Source organism: Equus caballus, chromosome X (assembly GCF_041296265.1).
Source record: "Equus caballus isolate H_3958 breed thoroughbred chromosome X, TB-T2T, whole genome shotgun sequence".
NCBI lineage: Eukaryota > Metazoa > Chordata > Mammalia > Perissodactyla > Equidae > Equus > Equus caballus.
In genome coordinates this window covers 11,634,224-11,650,543 of record NC_091715.1, presented here as the reverse complement: position 1 = coordinate 11,650,543, position 16,320 = coordinate 11,634,224, and the positions used below count along the sequence as shown (strand labels likewise).

The following is a 16,320-nucleotide window of genomic DNA, read 5'->3' as shown; positions in this document are numbered from 1 at the left end:
AGGTTACGAACCATGATGATATGTTCACCGCACTCTATCTATTTGGAGTTTATCTTAAACGAGGAAGAATTATTGGAGGTAACAAACAGCTCCTTGCTTGATTCATGATTCCAATTTAAAAAATATTTCTCATGAAATGAAAGAATGGCAGATGTTAATATTGTTATTATTTTAACGAATATGACTCAATTGACCCTAGACTTAGACTTCATTTGCCAGATAGCATCTTCGAGTCTGGATTTTCATGATGCCAACCAATCTGGCACATCTTGTTTTCCTGAACTGGCAAGCTGTTCTGGCATGTGGCAGGTTTGCCTAATGGGACACCATCCACCCAGGGTCCAGCCCAATAGAGAGGTCACATTACATGCTTCCCAGAGTGTACATCCCGGGGCCGCTTTGCAACTCTGTTGGCAGCACAGGAACTTCCCGTCCACGAAGAACCCACTATGGTACTTGATCAGCAGGTGGGGGTTGCCCCTTATCTCTGGGGAGCAGGCAGGAAGAAAACACGACATGAGTAAACGTTGGCCCAAGAGAAGAAACATTCAGTAAGAGCTGTTATCACAGAACAATGAAAACCTCATTTTGCCAGCAACAAGAGTGAGGGCAAATGGTTCCCAAAGGATGTGTCTTTCACTTAGAAGTTAAAAAACCAAAAAGAAAAGTCTAACTACGTGTATCGTGAGAACAACACAATAACTTACATCAGTCTTAAAAAAAACTAGTAGGAAATGCATGTACAGATCAGCTTGGTGTTAGAATTTTAGAAATACATCCATAAAGGAAGGAAGTGAGTTATGGCACATGGTGTTCTCTTGTGGCCAAAAGAGGCTGGAGGGTAGGACCAGATCGTAGCAAAAAGAAAAAAAGTTCTAATATACATTCCTTCCACTTTATATTTTGAAACATTTCAAATGTACAGAAAGGTTGCAAGAATAGTGCAATGAACGTCCATATGCTGTTTACCCAGGTTCACCAATTTTTAACCGTTTGTCTCATTTGCTTTCTCTTTCCCTCTCTGTGTATACATATTATGATTATTTTTAAATTTTTTATCGTTGTATTTTACTCAATCATTTGAGAGTAAGTTGCAGATATTACGACCTAAATAATGTCACCCATAAATACTTCAGCACGTAACTTCTGTTAACAAGGACATTTCCTTATATAACCATAATACAATGATCAAATTCAGGAAATTTAACACTGATATAATACTATTACTTAATACATACTTCATATTCAATTTTTTTCACTTGTTCCAGTAACGTCCTTTATAATCATTCACTTTCTTCTGATGGAGGATTCAATCCAGAATCACTTATGGCATTTAGTTAATCTAGTTTTCCTTGATCTAGAACAACTTCTCATCCCTTCTCTGTCTTTCATGACTCTGATCTCATTTACGCATACCAAGGAATGAATGGTTTATGGGACTACTTTTCTAGGAATATGTGCATATTTTAAAAGCCCGTGGAAATAGGACAAAGAAAGCCAAAGAAATGAAATTCCAATATTGGAATATAATACTGTGTCAACAACAATCTAGCCTCTCTCAACATACAGCAGAGGAATCTAAAAGGTCTTCGTAGAGTGGTTCAAGAAGGATCTCTAGGTAGGGAGGGCTAGTTCTATGTGCGGCTTCAATTCTTTACTTCTTGATTTTATCTTCATCTTGAGGATCCCTAACTTGATCCCAGGAGAATTCTGCTCCTCCTTTACAACTCTGACTCAAGGAAGTCTAATCATAATAATTACTTTATTATTAGATAATAATAACTACTTTACTGGGTCATTGGAAGGATATGAGAAAATGTATGTAAAGCATCCAGCACAGTGTTTGGCGCAGAGTGGGTGTTCAATGAATGGTGGGTTTTAGTTATATCATTCCCTTAGTTTAACTCAGTTCAGCTTACCTGAAAACACTGCCGTTAAAAAAGACCTTACTGGGGGCTGGCCCCGTGGCTGAGTGGTTAAGTTCATGCGCTCTGCTTTGGTGGCCCAGGGTTTTGCCAGTTCGAATCCTGGGCGGGACATGGCACCACTCATCAGGCCATGCTGAGGCAGCGTCCCACATGCCGCAACTAGAAGGACCCACAACTAAAAATATATATATATATGTATACAACTATGTACTGGGGGAAAAATAAAATCTTTAAAAAAAAGACTTTACTGTATATTAATGGGAATTAAAGGAAAGTTATTACCAAAATCACAAAAAGCAAAAGGAGTTAAGATTACAAAACACTAGTTTCTGACCTTGACAACGGTCATTACAATTCCTTGAGCACATTACTTGCCTTCCTGCTCCCTAAGCTCCTGTGTGCCAAGATCCCTATTATTTCCTACTACATGGATTTAGTTTCCTGGGTAACCAATTCTTTCCCAACGAAGTCCAAAAGTCCACACTGAACAGTGCTACCATCTAATAATGACAATAACAGGAAGTCATAAATTAATATGTGTATAGGACTTTAAATTTACATATTTTTCCCTCACATATATCGTCTCATTTAATCTACTCAATAACCTTGGAGTTGTTATCATGGCTCTTACAGGGTTAGGTAAACTGAGATGCCGAGGGGTGGTGTAACCTGCTCAAGTTCACAAAACTAATAAAGAGCGGATCTGAGACTCAGCCCTAAGCTTTTTCTACTATGTTCCAATGCACAGATGCTAGCTTCCCTGCCAAACACCTTTCAGCTGAATTCAGAACCATGGTAGCTGACACTCCTTAAGTGTCCGATGAATCAGCCCAAACCTCCCAAGTGTAGGTTACCCTCTGGAGAATTCTGTATCTCCAAAGTCCATCTCAGTTTATAATGCCTGAGCTAAATAATAGACACAAAAGGGGGGAGGGTCATTATATCACAGTGAAACTTCATAGGGGAGAGGATTTGAGTGATGGAACCTCTTTGTTTTCTTGTGGCAGGTTGGTTTGCCAACCTGACAGCTGATACTACCTTCCTTCTCTCTTGTTACCTTCAACCTGACAGCCGATCCCAACCATCTTCTCCCTTGGATTCCAGCATAGAGGCTGGAAAAGCCAGATACTGTCTTCCAGCCTCCCTTGCACATAGAGATGGCCGTGAGACACAGTTCTGGCCAATGAGACATGAGCAGAAGGTTGCAGAGGGGCTTCTGGGAAAGCTCAGAGCCTTTCCAAGAACCTCTAAGGATGGAAGAGCAGAAAGCTAGGAGGAGCCAGGGGCCCTACTGATTTCATTGAGCTGCTGCCCTAGCCCTGGACTTGCTTACCTCTGGATTTGTAAGAGGAACAACCATGTATTTGTTTCAGCAACTGCTTGGTGTCTTTTCACCTGTATCCCAAAGCATTACTAACTGATACAAATCGCTTCTGGCAGCCCTAGTAATAGGGTCTCTCTGCAGTTTTATAAGAGGATAAGAGATTCACTCCCCCTTCTCTCTCTGCTCTCCTTTCATGTTCCATGTGCCTTAACATGAGCTACCCAGGGCCCACCCAAACCTGTCTACCACATACAGTTCCAGAAGGGCCCACAAAGGACCCTAGTGCATGACCAACAGCTGCGCACAGGAGGTGTCTACATAGGAGCTGCTCCCAGGAAATCCCCCCAAAGTAGACTGAACGGGAAGCAGCATCTTAGAGCTCCTCCTGGAGGCCCCACTATAACCACAGTGACTCATGTCTGTGTGCAGGATACTTTAACAGATTTATGATTCACTCATTTGCAGCTCATCATCATTCTAGGAGAAAAGAAATGTGATCTCCCATTTTACAGGCCAAGAAACTGAGACTCAGAGATGCTGGATGGTTTTATTAGATGCTATCGTGAGGCAGGACTTGGATGCAGATTTGCCTGACTCTAAAGGGATGACTTTCTCACTTCACCAAGCTGGTGGAGGTGGAGGGAGGCTTCTTTCCTTACTGGACCACTTGACTATCTTACAGAAAAAGTTGCTAACTCCTTTCACGCAAAGGGAAAATTAAGCCTTATGTGTGAAAAAGGATGTATTTGCATTGAAGTGGAGTAGGTGATTGTCTAAAGTAGTGTAATTTGAGGTGTACTAAGAAAGAGCCCTAATCTAAAGCTTAAATGAAATAAAATCTTTCCCCATCTGGGAGCTTAATATCTGAAATTCCGATAAAGTCATCCATTTAAGTTAAATATTGTCCTCACACCATTACCCGCATTTAAAATAAAATTATTGCAAGGAGAAACATCATAGTGCCAAATTATTAACACAAATTCTCTCTCTTCGACCAAAAGCTGTTACCAGGGCAGCCTAAGCATCACTGAATAAAAGCTCCATTAAATCCCCAGTTTTGCCTAGCATTTTACCATACTCGTTAAAAAGCTGGGTTTGGGTAGTTGAATTATGAGTTCTCCATTATTAGGTATGTGACATTGGCCATGTCTTCACTTACCTGGAAAATGGAGAACAATATTACCCTTTCCATAGAGTTCTCAAGAGGATTACCCAAGAAAATATTTTGCAGGCACTCAACACAGTAACTGGCAAATGGTTAAGTGCTTAGTACGTATTAGATACCACATTCTGTACACATCCAAAGTACAGTAGCTACAGGACCTGAGGAGACTAGACTTTGCCCTGGCAAAGGCAAGCACTGTGGGTGGAGAGCAGGCAGCCCTGCTTCCTCCATGCTGCTGGGAAGGCACAATAGCCAGCTCTGTGCAGAGTGGTGAGGAGGGCGGGGAGGAGAGGGGTATCTGATCCCCAGGCTTCCTCTATGTAACAATGAGAATGCAAAATAAGGATAGCATGGCACATTCTCTGAGGCTGGTAGGAAAATCAGTAGATTCTCTCCTGGGCTTGGGTCCCTTCCTTCACTAAGCCTCAAAAAAATTCAATCAATAACTCCCTTTTAGGACTTTTTAAATTACCTTTTTGTAATGCTTTCAACCACTGACTTCGGCTCTTTTCATTTGATGCATAGACATAGAGAAGCCCATCTTTATAGACAATCTGGAAAGGAAAAGATTTGGTGCATTTAGATATAATTGCATCATAGTTCACTCTGGCGCAACTGCGTATTTTCTGTTATTCAAAAGAAACGTTGAGTTTGCTTATATAATATGCATTCACTCTGGAATTAAATGAGAAAAAATCTAGTTATTTTTATCCTCCATCCCTCAATTTGTTTCATCCCAGACACCTCTACACTTTGGAAAATCACAGCAATGATGCATCTGACAGCAGTGAACATTGAGGTGTCAGTAGAGATGCCCTAGACCATGGAGAATTATGAGAGTATAAGATGTTAGACATTACAGGTGTATTAGGAGTGTTCTGATCCATCCACCCATGCAGTGCATAACTTTCTTTACAGCCCGTTGGAAAATGTTTATTTGCTCTATTCTTAAAAATATCTTCAGGGATAGAATGTCCTTTACTTTTGCTATGCCATCCTTGTCAATTTCCATATATTTTGATCATTATATAGTTCATGCTTATATTGAGTAAAAATATATCTCCCTATACTTCATTCCCTTGGGTCATGTCCCACCCCAGGAATCCTAGCATAAATCATTTTCTACTCTTTAAAACACTTGTTTAAATGTTTGAACATTGCAATGTCTTCCCCAGATCCTTCTCTATCCCACTTTTGTGGGTAAATAATACAGACATTTAGTTAATACATTTATTACATTTTAATGTAATAATACATTACATTTATTAAACATTTATAAATACACTTATTAAACACCTACTAGTTTCTGGGCTCTTTCTTACTTTAATATTTTAATCCTATTTCAACGCTACAAAAAATATATGATTATGCCCATTTTTCAAGTGAAGAAATAAACTCGGAGAGAGGTTGATACTTTGTCTGTGGTTACACAAATATAGGCAGTGGGGCTAAGAACTCTGTAGGGCTCCAAAGCCTGTGTTCTTCGTACTCTATGCCTGATAAGAAACTGAAGCATCTTCCATGAGCACACACTCCCTTGGTTTCTTCCAGTTGGGTAATGTCCCTTTTTAAAGTGGAAAGTATGGATTGCTCATTAACTGGATTATTTTATTTTATTTCACTTTTGGCCACAGTTCCCTCATACTAGCCCTTGGTAGTCTGGCTATCTGAAGGTCAGTCTGCCTGCCTTTAGATCAGAAAGATAAGTATTCATGATATAATAAAAGTAGGGCATGACTTCAATCAAGCCACTTCCAAAGGGTACTGTAGGCACACTCTCTGTAGCATACCATTGTTTAAAATACTTCAGGGTAAAATTAAAACTCCTCCGCGCGTGCGCTGTGCGAAGCCTTTCATGATGGACCTTGCCCACCTCTCCAGGTTCATCTCTTTCACTCTCTCACGGAGCTGCTTTATTCATGAAGGCTACTTGGAGCTCTCCAAATGTACCATACTCTTTCACGTATCAGTGCCTTGACACCTGCTATTTCTTTTGTTTTGCTGGGCTAAACTCCACTTGTCCTTCCCACCCGAATGTCACCTCCAATAGAAAATCTCTCCTACCTCTTGGAGTGAGGAGTGAAGCTTCCACTTCCTGGGGCACCACGGCTACTCTGCCAACCCTCATCTTAACACTCCCCCTCACTGCATTATAACGATCTGTGAATGCCTTGGAGACAGGGACGGCATTTTATTTCCTATAGTGTGCCTAGTACTTGCAGCACATCAGAAATGCTCAGTAATGTTTGATGAAAGAGATTGTCAGACTCTGAGGCAAGTCAGGCCATTGCTGCTTACATGCTCTCCCTCTAGGAAAGACAGATTGGTGGATAGAATTTTAGCAAACTGCCCAACTCCCATCTGGGGATGTTCCAAGCCTTGTCATTGTGTTAGTGAATCTTTGCAACATCATTATTTATCTCAAGTATATTGAGTTCATAACAGAAAATATTACAAGAAGAGCCATCCATCCAATGGAATGGGTCCCCGCCCTTACCTGAAATGGGTACTGCCTCTCCGCAGGGGTCTGCTCCTCAACATTTACTTTCTCCACGCATCTGATCTTCTTAATCTCGATTGATCCTTTTCTGCTGCCTCTTTTCTGAATTAAAAAGCAAAATATAACATATCTCATGTGACACACAGTGGTGCACAAAGAAAAGCATGAAGTTAAGGTTATGCTTGGGAGGGAGATTGGAGATGGGATGGACATGGGAGACTCACTCCCAATTATTCCATAATAGTCAAAATCCAGAGACAGCAGAATATATCTCTTGAGTGTGGGCACTAACTCATATACTCCTCCGAAAGCAAATCAAGGAGCACTTAATAACTTTGTTTAATAATCTTGAAACACATTTCAAATCACCTGGTATATGGTTAATCTACTCAGGAAAATCAAAATTTAACTCCACAAAGCATCTTCATTTGGTTTTAATTTTGTGTATTTCAGTATTCCTACTGCTGTAGAAATTCTCAACTGTACAGAAATATTCTCATTTTCAGCACTGTGTTAAGGCAGTGTTTCTTTTCTTCAGCACTATTTGGGGTTAGACAATTCTTTGTGGTGGGGGCGGTCCTGTGCATTATAGGATGTTTAACAGCATCCTTGCTCTCTACCCACCAGACTCCAGTAGCACACCGCACCCCCAAATATGAAATTATGACAACCAAAAATGTCCCCAGCCACTGCCAAATGTCCTCTGTGTGGCAAAATCACTCTCGATTGAGAACCACTGTTCTACAGTTACAGTTTGCCTTAGTAACGTTAACCAATGCTTTAAAAATCTTTATCTTGAATTAATTATACCTCGGCTAAGAAAAGACAATGTGATAAGTGAGTGCAAGTTGATTTTTACTGTGTAAGTTAAGAAACCTGATGTTGTTTCATTATAATTAAGTGCGTTGTGGAGACTTAAGAAAAACAAATAATATAAGAACAATGGAATAAATAGGGTCTCACCATTTTGTCATATTCATAGTAGGAGAGGTTTGTTTTGGTCAAAACAAAAAGCCGCTCTTTGTAGTTATTTGGTGACATTTTCTTCTTTTGCTGTGACCTTTTGAGAAGAAGTTCTTCTAGGATGGATTTTGTATCCATATTGTTGTCCTAAATTTAAAAAAAATAATTAAAATGAGTGTTCACAGCATCTCGCTAGGTTCTCTCTTAGCTTTCATAGTTTTTATTCAACTGCAGCTCATTCAGGGATAATATAAATTCTAAAAATTAGATTTAGGGTTATAGAGGAAAACATAATTAGGTAGACTCTTAAACACACACATACCTGCACTTTTTTCTACTGCTTTGACTTTGACCTTTATAAATATGTTGACTTTTTATATCTCCCACCCTGGATCATAAATTCACCATCTTTGCGCTACCCTCTAGACAACCTTATCAAAAGTCTCCTTATTCCTTAAGCATCCTATAGGCATTTGTTGAATTGAATTGGATATAATCAATCTCTTAAAAATTGAGCTCCAGACAGCTCACCATGCATGAAGTAATTGATCAACTGAAATTTCTCTCCATGAATGTGGCAGGTTGTTTGGGCAAATTAAACCACCGTAAGACTCTGATATCATTGTAAACGACACCCACAGCCCCTGGTTATGATCAGATCTTTAACATAAAGGACATGGGTAAAATTTTCAATGTTTCTGAGAACAAAACATTAAAAAAATGCTATCAGAAAAGATTTAAAAGAAATGAAGAAAATGGATTTTTGTAAGCTAAAAACACTTCTGCTTTTCCTTTCAAGCCCACGTAAAACATTAAAACTTAGGGTATTTCTGGAAAATAAATGCACTGATTTTCTGGTTCTACTAAGACTGTTGCTTCAACTCTCAGTCTGATATCAGGTCTGAGAATGAAAAGAAGTAATGTTAAGCAGTAGGCCACAAGAAGTTACACTTTCTTCTGTTCTTCTTTGCTTTGTGAAATAACATGGTTATTAGCAGTCAGATGCCCAATAATTACCATCTTTCTTTATTTATTGATACCCTGAGAGTAATTAACTTTACTTACCTTGCATTTGATCTAGCCAAAGTGTGCTTGCGGGTCCTTAACTTTAACTCTCAAGCTCTAAGCAAAAAGTTACTGCTCTGAGGCACCATCGCTCATCTTCCCTCTATGGCTATGCCAGAGTCAAGCACTAAAAAGAAGATATTTGCATCCTATTTATCACTCTCTATCAGGAAGCACCCACACAGGCATTGCTCTGTCTGGATGGAGGCGGATGCCAAGTGAACCTGTCCAATCACTAAGGGGTACTTCTCACTGGCCCAGGAGTGTGATGGGCCCATGATGGCAGGGGAGTGGAATAAAGGGAGACTGAGAAACAGCCTGGAATTGAATAAGCCGGTCAGGCCCAGCCAGCTTCCCTCCTGACATAGACCATACCACTCTAGAAACGGGAATCAAGAAAATCAGCTTTTATTTTTTATTTACACAGATCAGGTGACTATTTATTAATCCTTCAAATGTTCTCCAAGGGCAGTGTTTGATTTATAGGCAGAAGTAGCAGAAATCTTACCTACTAAATATAATAAAGTCCCGGTCACTTTTTGCTTTGAATATTGTTTTATCTAGGAAAAAAGTATAATTCTTTTGTGAAAGTAGAACAGGTTTCTTTTGAGTACAATGGGTGCTATTCGCTATGGTCACTGTTTTCTTTGCCCCGGATGCAGAGACAGGGCAGAGATCAGGGTGTAGCAAACCCAGCAGGACCTCGGAAGGCAGGTATGCCTACCTTTCACCTGTGCCTCCATCATAACCTCTACACACATGCTTGTTTAGATAAAATTATTTTCCACACCCAAAGTCTAAGGCTGGAAGAGAATTTGCTTGAAGACTGGTTGAAACCATGGGGGGTCTACTTCTTGTGTGTTACAGTCCCCTTTGGGGAGCCACACCACACGAGGCAGAGTTGTAGGGCACTTGTGCCTTTTACACTTAAAAAACTTACTAACAAAGCAGAAAGAGAAAACTACGAACACTCTTGCCAAATGTGTCTTATATCCACAGCTAAAACGTTACACCTCAAACTAGCAGAGTGCTAGTTACATAGATCTGGTTAGTGGAATAGAAAGTTTACTTTTCAAATTCTTTTCAGATGCTGAATCCATTTGTAACATTAAGAACACTGTCTTGAAAATGCAAATCCCAATGTCCAAGGTAGTACGCAGCCTTTCCCAGTACTGCATGATGATACACACACTTTTCTGTTTATAGACTTTCACATTTATCACATGAAAGATGGTTTTGGAGGGAATTTTATCTAGAAATTCATATGGTGAGTCACAGAAATCATTGACAAGTGAAATCCACAAAGTTGCTTCTGTATGTCGAAGGGAAGAAGAACATTGACTAGGAAGGAAGGTACCAAGTCCTTGAGCACATTTTCTAATAAATCTTCAAGGGTTTATACACGTTGCTGTATCTGATGCAATATAATAGTCAAATTCCAACAAAATTGTTCATTCTAAAATCTTGCCCTTTGTGAATTTTTTTGCTTTCATTTTAAAAATCATATATGGGGGCAGGCCTGGTGGCATAGTGATTAAGTTCACACCCTCTGCTTCAGCGGCCTGGGGTTCACGTGTTTGGATCCCGGGCACAGACCTACACACTGCTCATCAAGCCATGCTGTGGCAGCATCCCACATACAAAATAAAGGAAGATTGGCACAGATATTAGCTCAGCGACAATCTTCCTCAAGCAAAAAGAGGAAGATTGGCAACAGACGTTAGCTCAGGGCCAATCTTACTCAACAACAACAACAACAAATATATATATATGGTATGTTTATTCTACAAAACCAAGAACTATGGAGAAGTAAAAGAAAAAAACTGTTAACATTTTGGTGAACATACCTCTAGATTTTTTCAAATATATGTGTGCACGTGTTTATTTTCACAAAAATGAGTTCATATACTGTGCACATGAGTCTGTAATCTGTTTTCTCACATAACAAGCACCTGGAGCCACACTTCTTTGAAGTCCTTCAAAGCTCCACTCTCTGCACTAGACTCCCAAGCTTCCTGCTTCCTCACAAGCTTGAAGAACCCCATTTTGATGACTCACACTTTTGTCATCCGCAGATTGGTTTCTTTTAAGACAATACCTGATTCCTGCTCAAGTTTGGACCTGCCTTTCTCATTCTATTTGCTTCAGTCCCTTTCTTGTACTTCTCTCCTCCCCTAGATAGCCTAGATTCTAAATTGAAGCCATTTCTATGGTCTCTCTTGGTATAAGAGGTGATAATTGGTGATGACTAATTTTTAAAAATGTAATGTCTCCTGCCATGTATTAGGACCATAAGTCAACAGGGCTCAGGTACCACTGTTGATTCAAATGCCCGTCCAGCAACTAACAAACTCAGCTCTGCCTACCCTTATTTTAAGGGAAGGGAAAAAAGAAAAAAATCTTTCAAAATAAATGAGATCCTAAAGCTAGCCAGTATTCACCAGAAATCTATTTCCATAGAGGAGCTGGTGGGACTTGTCTGGACTCTCATATTACCACCTACATAGAATAGACACATCAATTTGCTTACCAAATATCCCAGGCTGCCTATTTCCATAAGGGCAGGAAACTAGCAAGAGATTAAAGTGCAGAGGAGGCAAAGAAAAAAAAGAAACCTGGCAGAAATCAATACAGTATTTTCTATAAGGAAGCCAGCAACTACTGTGTAACCTATAACATACATAAAAGGTGCATGCTGAACTAACACGACTTGGAATCGCTATGGTTATTTAGCGATAATAAGGAAATGTTATCACAAGAGTAAGGAGTTCAACTGTGCAGGTCTACGTAGCACACTTGATTTTGAGCCTAAGTGTGCCTGACAACGAGTGACTGGTTCCAGAAATAGAAATCAGCTCTCCACTGCCCTGAGTGACAACGACTGGGTTTGAGAGAGAGGTTTCATAACTAATTAGCATGCAACGTTGCTGTGGGGTGGTAGACTCAGAAGGCTTGGAGGAGCTTACAGGACTGTCATTTGTGAGCTGTGTCACCTTGACCAAGCCCCTTCCCTGCTCTGAACTTCAGTTTTCTGATCTGTAAAATGTGATGGGTAACAGCTCCTCCACTTTATAAGACTTAAATGAGAAACCTTATGTGAAAATACTGGACACACTGTGGGCAGTGAATCCTGATTGAAAAAGGAAAAGGTGGAAAGAAACAACTGAGGTGCTAGAGTGGAGTCCATTCTCTTTGCTATGAAAGGCCTGAGGAAGGAAAAGTTGTTTTCTTCCTTAAGATAATCAAGGAAAATATTATGGAAGAGAGGGCATTAAAACTGGACCTTGAAGGCTATGAGTGATCGTAGTAATAATAATTCTAGCTAACACTGAAGGAGGGCTCACCATGTGCCAGGGGCTATTTAAAGCACCTTAGAAATATACACTTGTTTACTGGTCACAAACACCCTATTGGGTAGGTCATGATACCCCCACACTATAGTATAGGTTGTGACACCATACCCTATTGGGTACACAGTACCCTATGGGGTAGGCCATAACAACCCAATCCTATGGGGTAAGTTGTAACTAAGTTACCCTATGGGGTAGGATGCTACACCATTCCTTGCTTATAACTGATGAAGCTGCCATAGGTAAGTCAATTGCCCAGGCCACACTGCTAGTGTGTGGAGCTGGGATTTGAATCCAGGCAGCCTAACTCCTCTTAACTCCTGACTATGATGCTAACGTTAGAGAGGGACATGCCAGCTGTGTAACCCACCTCCTCAGAGAAGGCTCTAGCCTAAATATAGGAAGGCAGCCGTAGGATATCAAGGCTGATAGGAATCTTAGAAGTCATTTTACAGATGCAATACTGAGCCTCAGCAGCGTAAGTGACTTAGCCAGAACCACAAAGCTATGACCTAAGAGACACAGCCCAGGGAGCCAGTGGGGCACTGTCTACACCATCGTGGCACTAAACAGACTAAAAGAGATCTATGTGTTCAGCTTAACATGCTATAGCCTTGCTAAGTCATGCTGTCTGGGAAATCTAGGCATAAATTTGAGTCTTACCAGACCCAGGCAAGGGACCTTTTATTGGAAATAGCAGAAAAATGTCACCTAAATAACCTTTCAGCACGAACCTCCAAGGCAGTGTTAAATCACAAAACTCTAGCCCACATTTTAAAATAGGCAAGAACATACAACCTCAAAAGTTGGAATAAATTCTAAGTGGTGCAGAAGGAGGAGCAGGAGGCAGGAAAAGAAGGGAGAAAGATATATATATATAGTCAAATGGGGCCACTGGATAGTTCCCTCAACCAAAAAGTTGACTGGCTCATCATGGTGCCTTTAAAGCTTTATTTTTTAGAAGTGAGAGATGTACGCCTTTACTTGATTTAGTTATCTTCTCTTACTTTACATATCATTTAACTAAGATTTTGATAGGTGTCAAAATATCATAATAATACATGTTGTGGGAGGGCAGTGGAGGGGTAAGGTGAGAAGGAACAGGGAGATGCACCAAGTGCGGACGGGGGTAGAGGCTTAGACGAGGGAAAATAGAGGACCCTGTGACAAACTCCATCTTCAAATATTTGTCCAAGGCCAGGCCTGTTTACTTTCCTGCTAAATAACTGAACAAAATATGTTGGTAAGTTAAACAGGAACAAAAAGCTGAACTCAGAATCGGGTAAAGTGGTTCAAAAATATCTCTTAAGATGCTAGCCAAAGATAAACACGGGCTCTGAAGAATGCGATGTGACAAATTCCTGCTTCACTTGATGTTATGCAGGAGAGAGAAAGTTACAACTGATCTTGGCATGACATGGACAGAAATCCTTTAACATTGACACCCAAATTCTCGGCATTTTGAAACACCATACCTTAATGCTCCAAAATAAATTTAGGAAAACCAGACATTTTGGGAAGGCTATTTTGCACAAAGAATGTGAGAATTCCAATGCCATTCCTGTTGGAGCTAAAATTTGCTTTAGGTGTGAAATTCATGTTCAGTGCCTGACAGAGCTTTTCTAAGCCCTTCCTTCTTTTCAGCAATGTCTTTCCTTCTGCTCTCTCTCCTTTGCCAGGGGCACTCCTCTGGGCACCCTCCTTAGGAAAAAAGCAAAAAGTGGTAAATCCACGTCTTAACACCTTATGCTGAATTAGTTTAACACATAACACTGCTTAGGTGATACACGTTGGTGTGAGCGAAAGCACCAAGCTGGTAGGTCCAGATCCCTGCTCTGTCTCTGTGCAACCTGGCGTGTTGCTTAACCCTGCTAACCTCAGCTTCCCCATCTGTAAAGGGAGTGAAACAATAACCCCCTCAAAGGGTTATGAGGAGTCAAGAGAAAATGGTGGTACAATGCCTAGCACTCTAGAAAATGTTCCCAAACCCTGTATTCCTTCCCCTCATCACTCTGTAGGTAAAGTTTTTAAAAAGACTGTAGCAAAGTTTAAAAACTGAAGACAACAAAATGACCCTCAATGATAAAATTTCAGTCCTCATCTCTCTTCCTCCAGCTCCTGGGGATAGGAGATAAGGGGAGGGCTCCCCACGTATTCTCCAGTCAACAAGCACCTGCTCTGTAGGTCTGTCACAAGCTTTCAGTCCTGGGACTGGTTACCTTAAAATCAGGCTGAACCAGCCCTATTGACTGTGTATTTGTGCCAGCAGGTTTCTTACAAATCAATATGTGGATGTTACTCAAAGTGTGGTCCATGGATGAGCAGCATCCACATCCCCTGGGAGCTTATTGGAAATGCAGAGTCTCAGGCCCCACCCCAGACCAAGCACATCAGAATCTCCATTTTAGCCAGATCCCCAGGCGCTCCCTGAGCACAGGAGAGTTTGAAAAGCACTGACCTAGACCACATTACTGTTGTACTACTTTTTAAATCCAATGAAATCATCATGGTCCATAGAAACTTTCAAAATTATATGGATGTGGCTGTAGCTGTCTGGTTCAACTCCTTCCCATCTTTCTGCGTCCATCTGAAATAGCCCCAAGCTCCCGATTGAGGGAGACTTTGGGAACCTAAGAACAAATATTTGTAGCTAAAATAACGTTAAAAAACCACAGATAAATAAAAGCAGGTATGACTAACATTTCTTTGTCTTTTTGGAAACAGTTATGAAGCCAATATGAAAAGTCACAGAAAGTCAACGCCTAAAGAATAGTATGGAGAAAATCAGCAGAGGAAACGATGCAAAGCTACATAGACCTGATGCTGATGTACACACAAACTGACAGCTTCCCTGAACGAGATTTTGAGCTGGGGGAGGAATTTACAGTGAAACTATAGCAGTCCCCCAAATTACCTGGTCCCATCCAAAGTCCCTGGAGGAGCCCCAGCAATTTCATATGCATAAATTTTTAGTATTTTCATTAAAGGGGGCTTTCCAAATTTTGTGAACTTCAGGCTCTACCACACCCGGATCTGAAACTATTTTCCTGTAGGATATGACATTGTGTAGCCACCTGCTGTTTAAACGCACCATTTTGTCTTGTTCCATCGCCGGGTCCGCTGAGGTGAAGTTAATCTGCCCTTGCAGGAACACAGCCCCACGGTCCTCCTTCCAGCAGTAGCAAATCGTCTCACATTTTCCCGGCTGCTGGGTCAGAAATGGCTACATTACTCAGTGCCCCCGAAACGTTTATTGTCCTGCAAGGCCTTACACAATCCCACAGGAAACCACGCTCAACACTTAGCCAACACTTGTTGATCTGATTGAACGCAACAAAAATGGAGACAAAGCATATTTCAGAAAGGTTCCAACTTTGATAACTACAGCTCCTGCTTTTCCCAGGCAGCTGTCGGGTACATGTGATAACCCTGCCTTTGTTTATAGAGCTCTGTGCTGGAAAGGACCAGAAAATATCTCCGCAAAACCCCACTTCTGACGCTGACTTCTCTCCCACGAGCCAGGAAACCGTGAGGTAATGCCACAGTGCGCAGAGAATCAGCAACGAAAACTTCAGCTCGACGCTGGACAAAGGGAGGTCAGAGAATATATGAGAGAGAAGGACAGTTAATGTGACCGAAAAGGAGCACATTTCCGCAACTTAATTTATCAAGAGATCCAGAAACGGAAAAGAGATCGTTTTTGCTAATGTACCATGCACCAAGATTGCAAGGAAAAGGTGTGATTGTCACTTGACATCATTGATACAACATCACAACTTTTGGTTTTACTGCTTCCACCATTTTCTCGGGTGCATGCTGGCTGGTCATAGCTAATAAACCTAATGACTTATTTTAGGCTCTCTTATTGACAGCCGAGAAAATGAATCATCCTTTTAGCATGCATTGACACACTGTATTAAGTTATAAATTGTTGGCTATGTTAATTATTTGTAACCATCTAGGGTGTGGTGAAATCTTGGGTTGGCAGAGGAGAGTATAGCTACTGACTTTCAAAGAGGTATTCT

The 16,320-nt window shown here is 40.8% G+C and overlaps 1 protein-coding gene across 2 annotated transcripts in view; it reads right to left on the bottom strand.

Annotated features, from left to right (window-relative positions):
- The window catches only part of BMX (BMX non-receptor tyrosine kinase), a 51,002-nt gene extending 35,169 nt beyond the window's left edge, over positions 1 to 15,833 (bottom strand). For both annotated transcript variants that reach the window (XM_001490091.7, XM_070256954.1), the window contains exons 1-5: positions 15,387 to 15,833; positions 7,881 to 8,027; positions 6,915 to 7,019; positions 4,890 to 4,971; positions 368 to 487 (exon numbers count right to left, since the gene is read on the bottom strand). In XM_001490091.7, the coding sequence (XP_001490141.4) occupies positions 368 to 487; positions 4,890 to 4,971; positions 6,915 to 7,019; positions 7,881 to 8,027; positions 15,387 to 15,404 (472 nt within the window). In that variant the 5' untranslated portion in view covers positions 15,405 to 15,833. The remainder of the gene's footprint in view (positions 1 to 367; positions 488 to 4,889; positions 4,972 to 6,914; positions 7,020 to 7,880; positions 8,028 to 15,386) is intronic.
- Between the last annotated feature and the right edge of the window lie 487 nt (positions 15,834 to 16,320).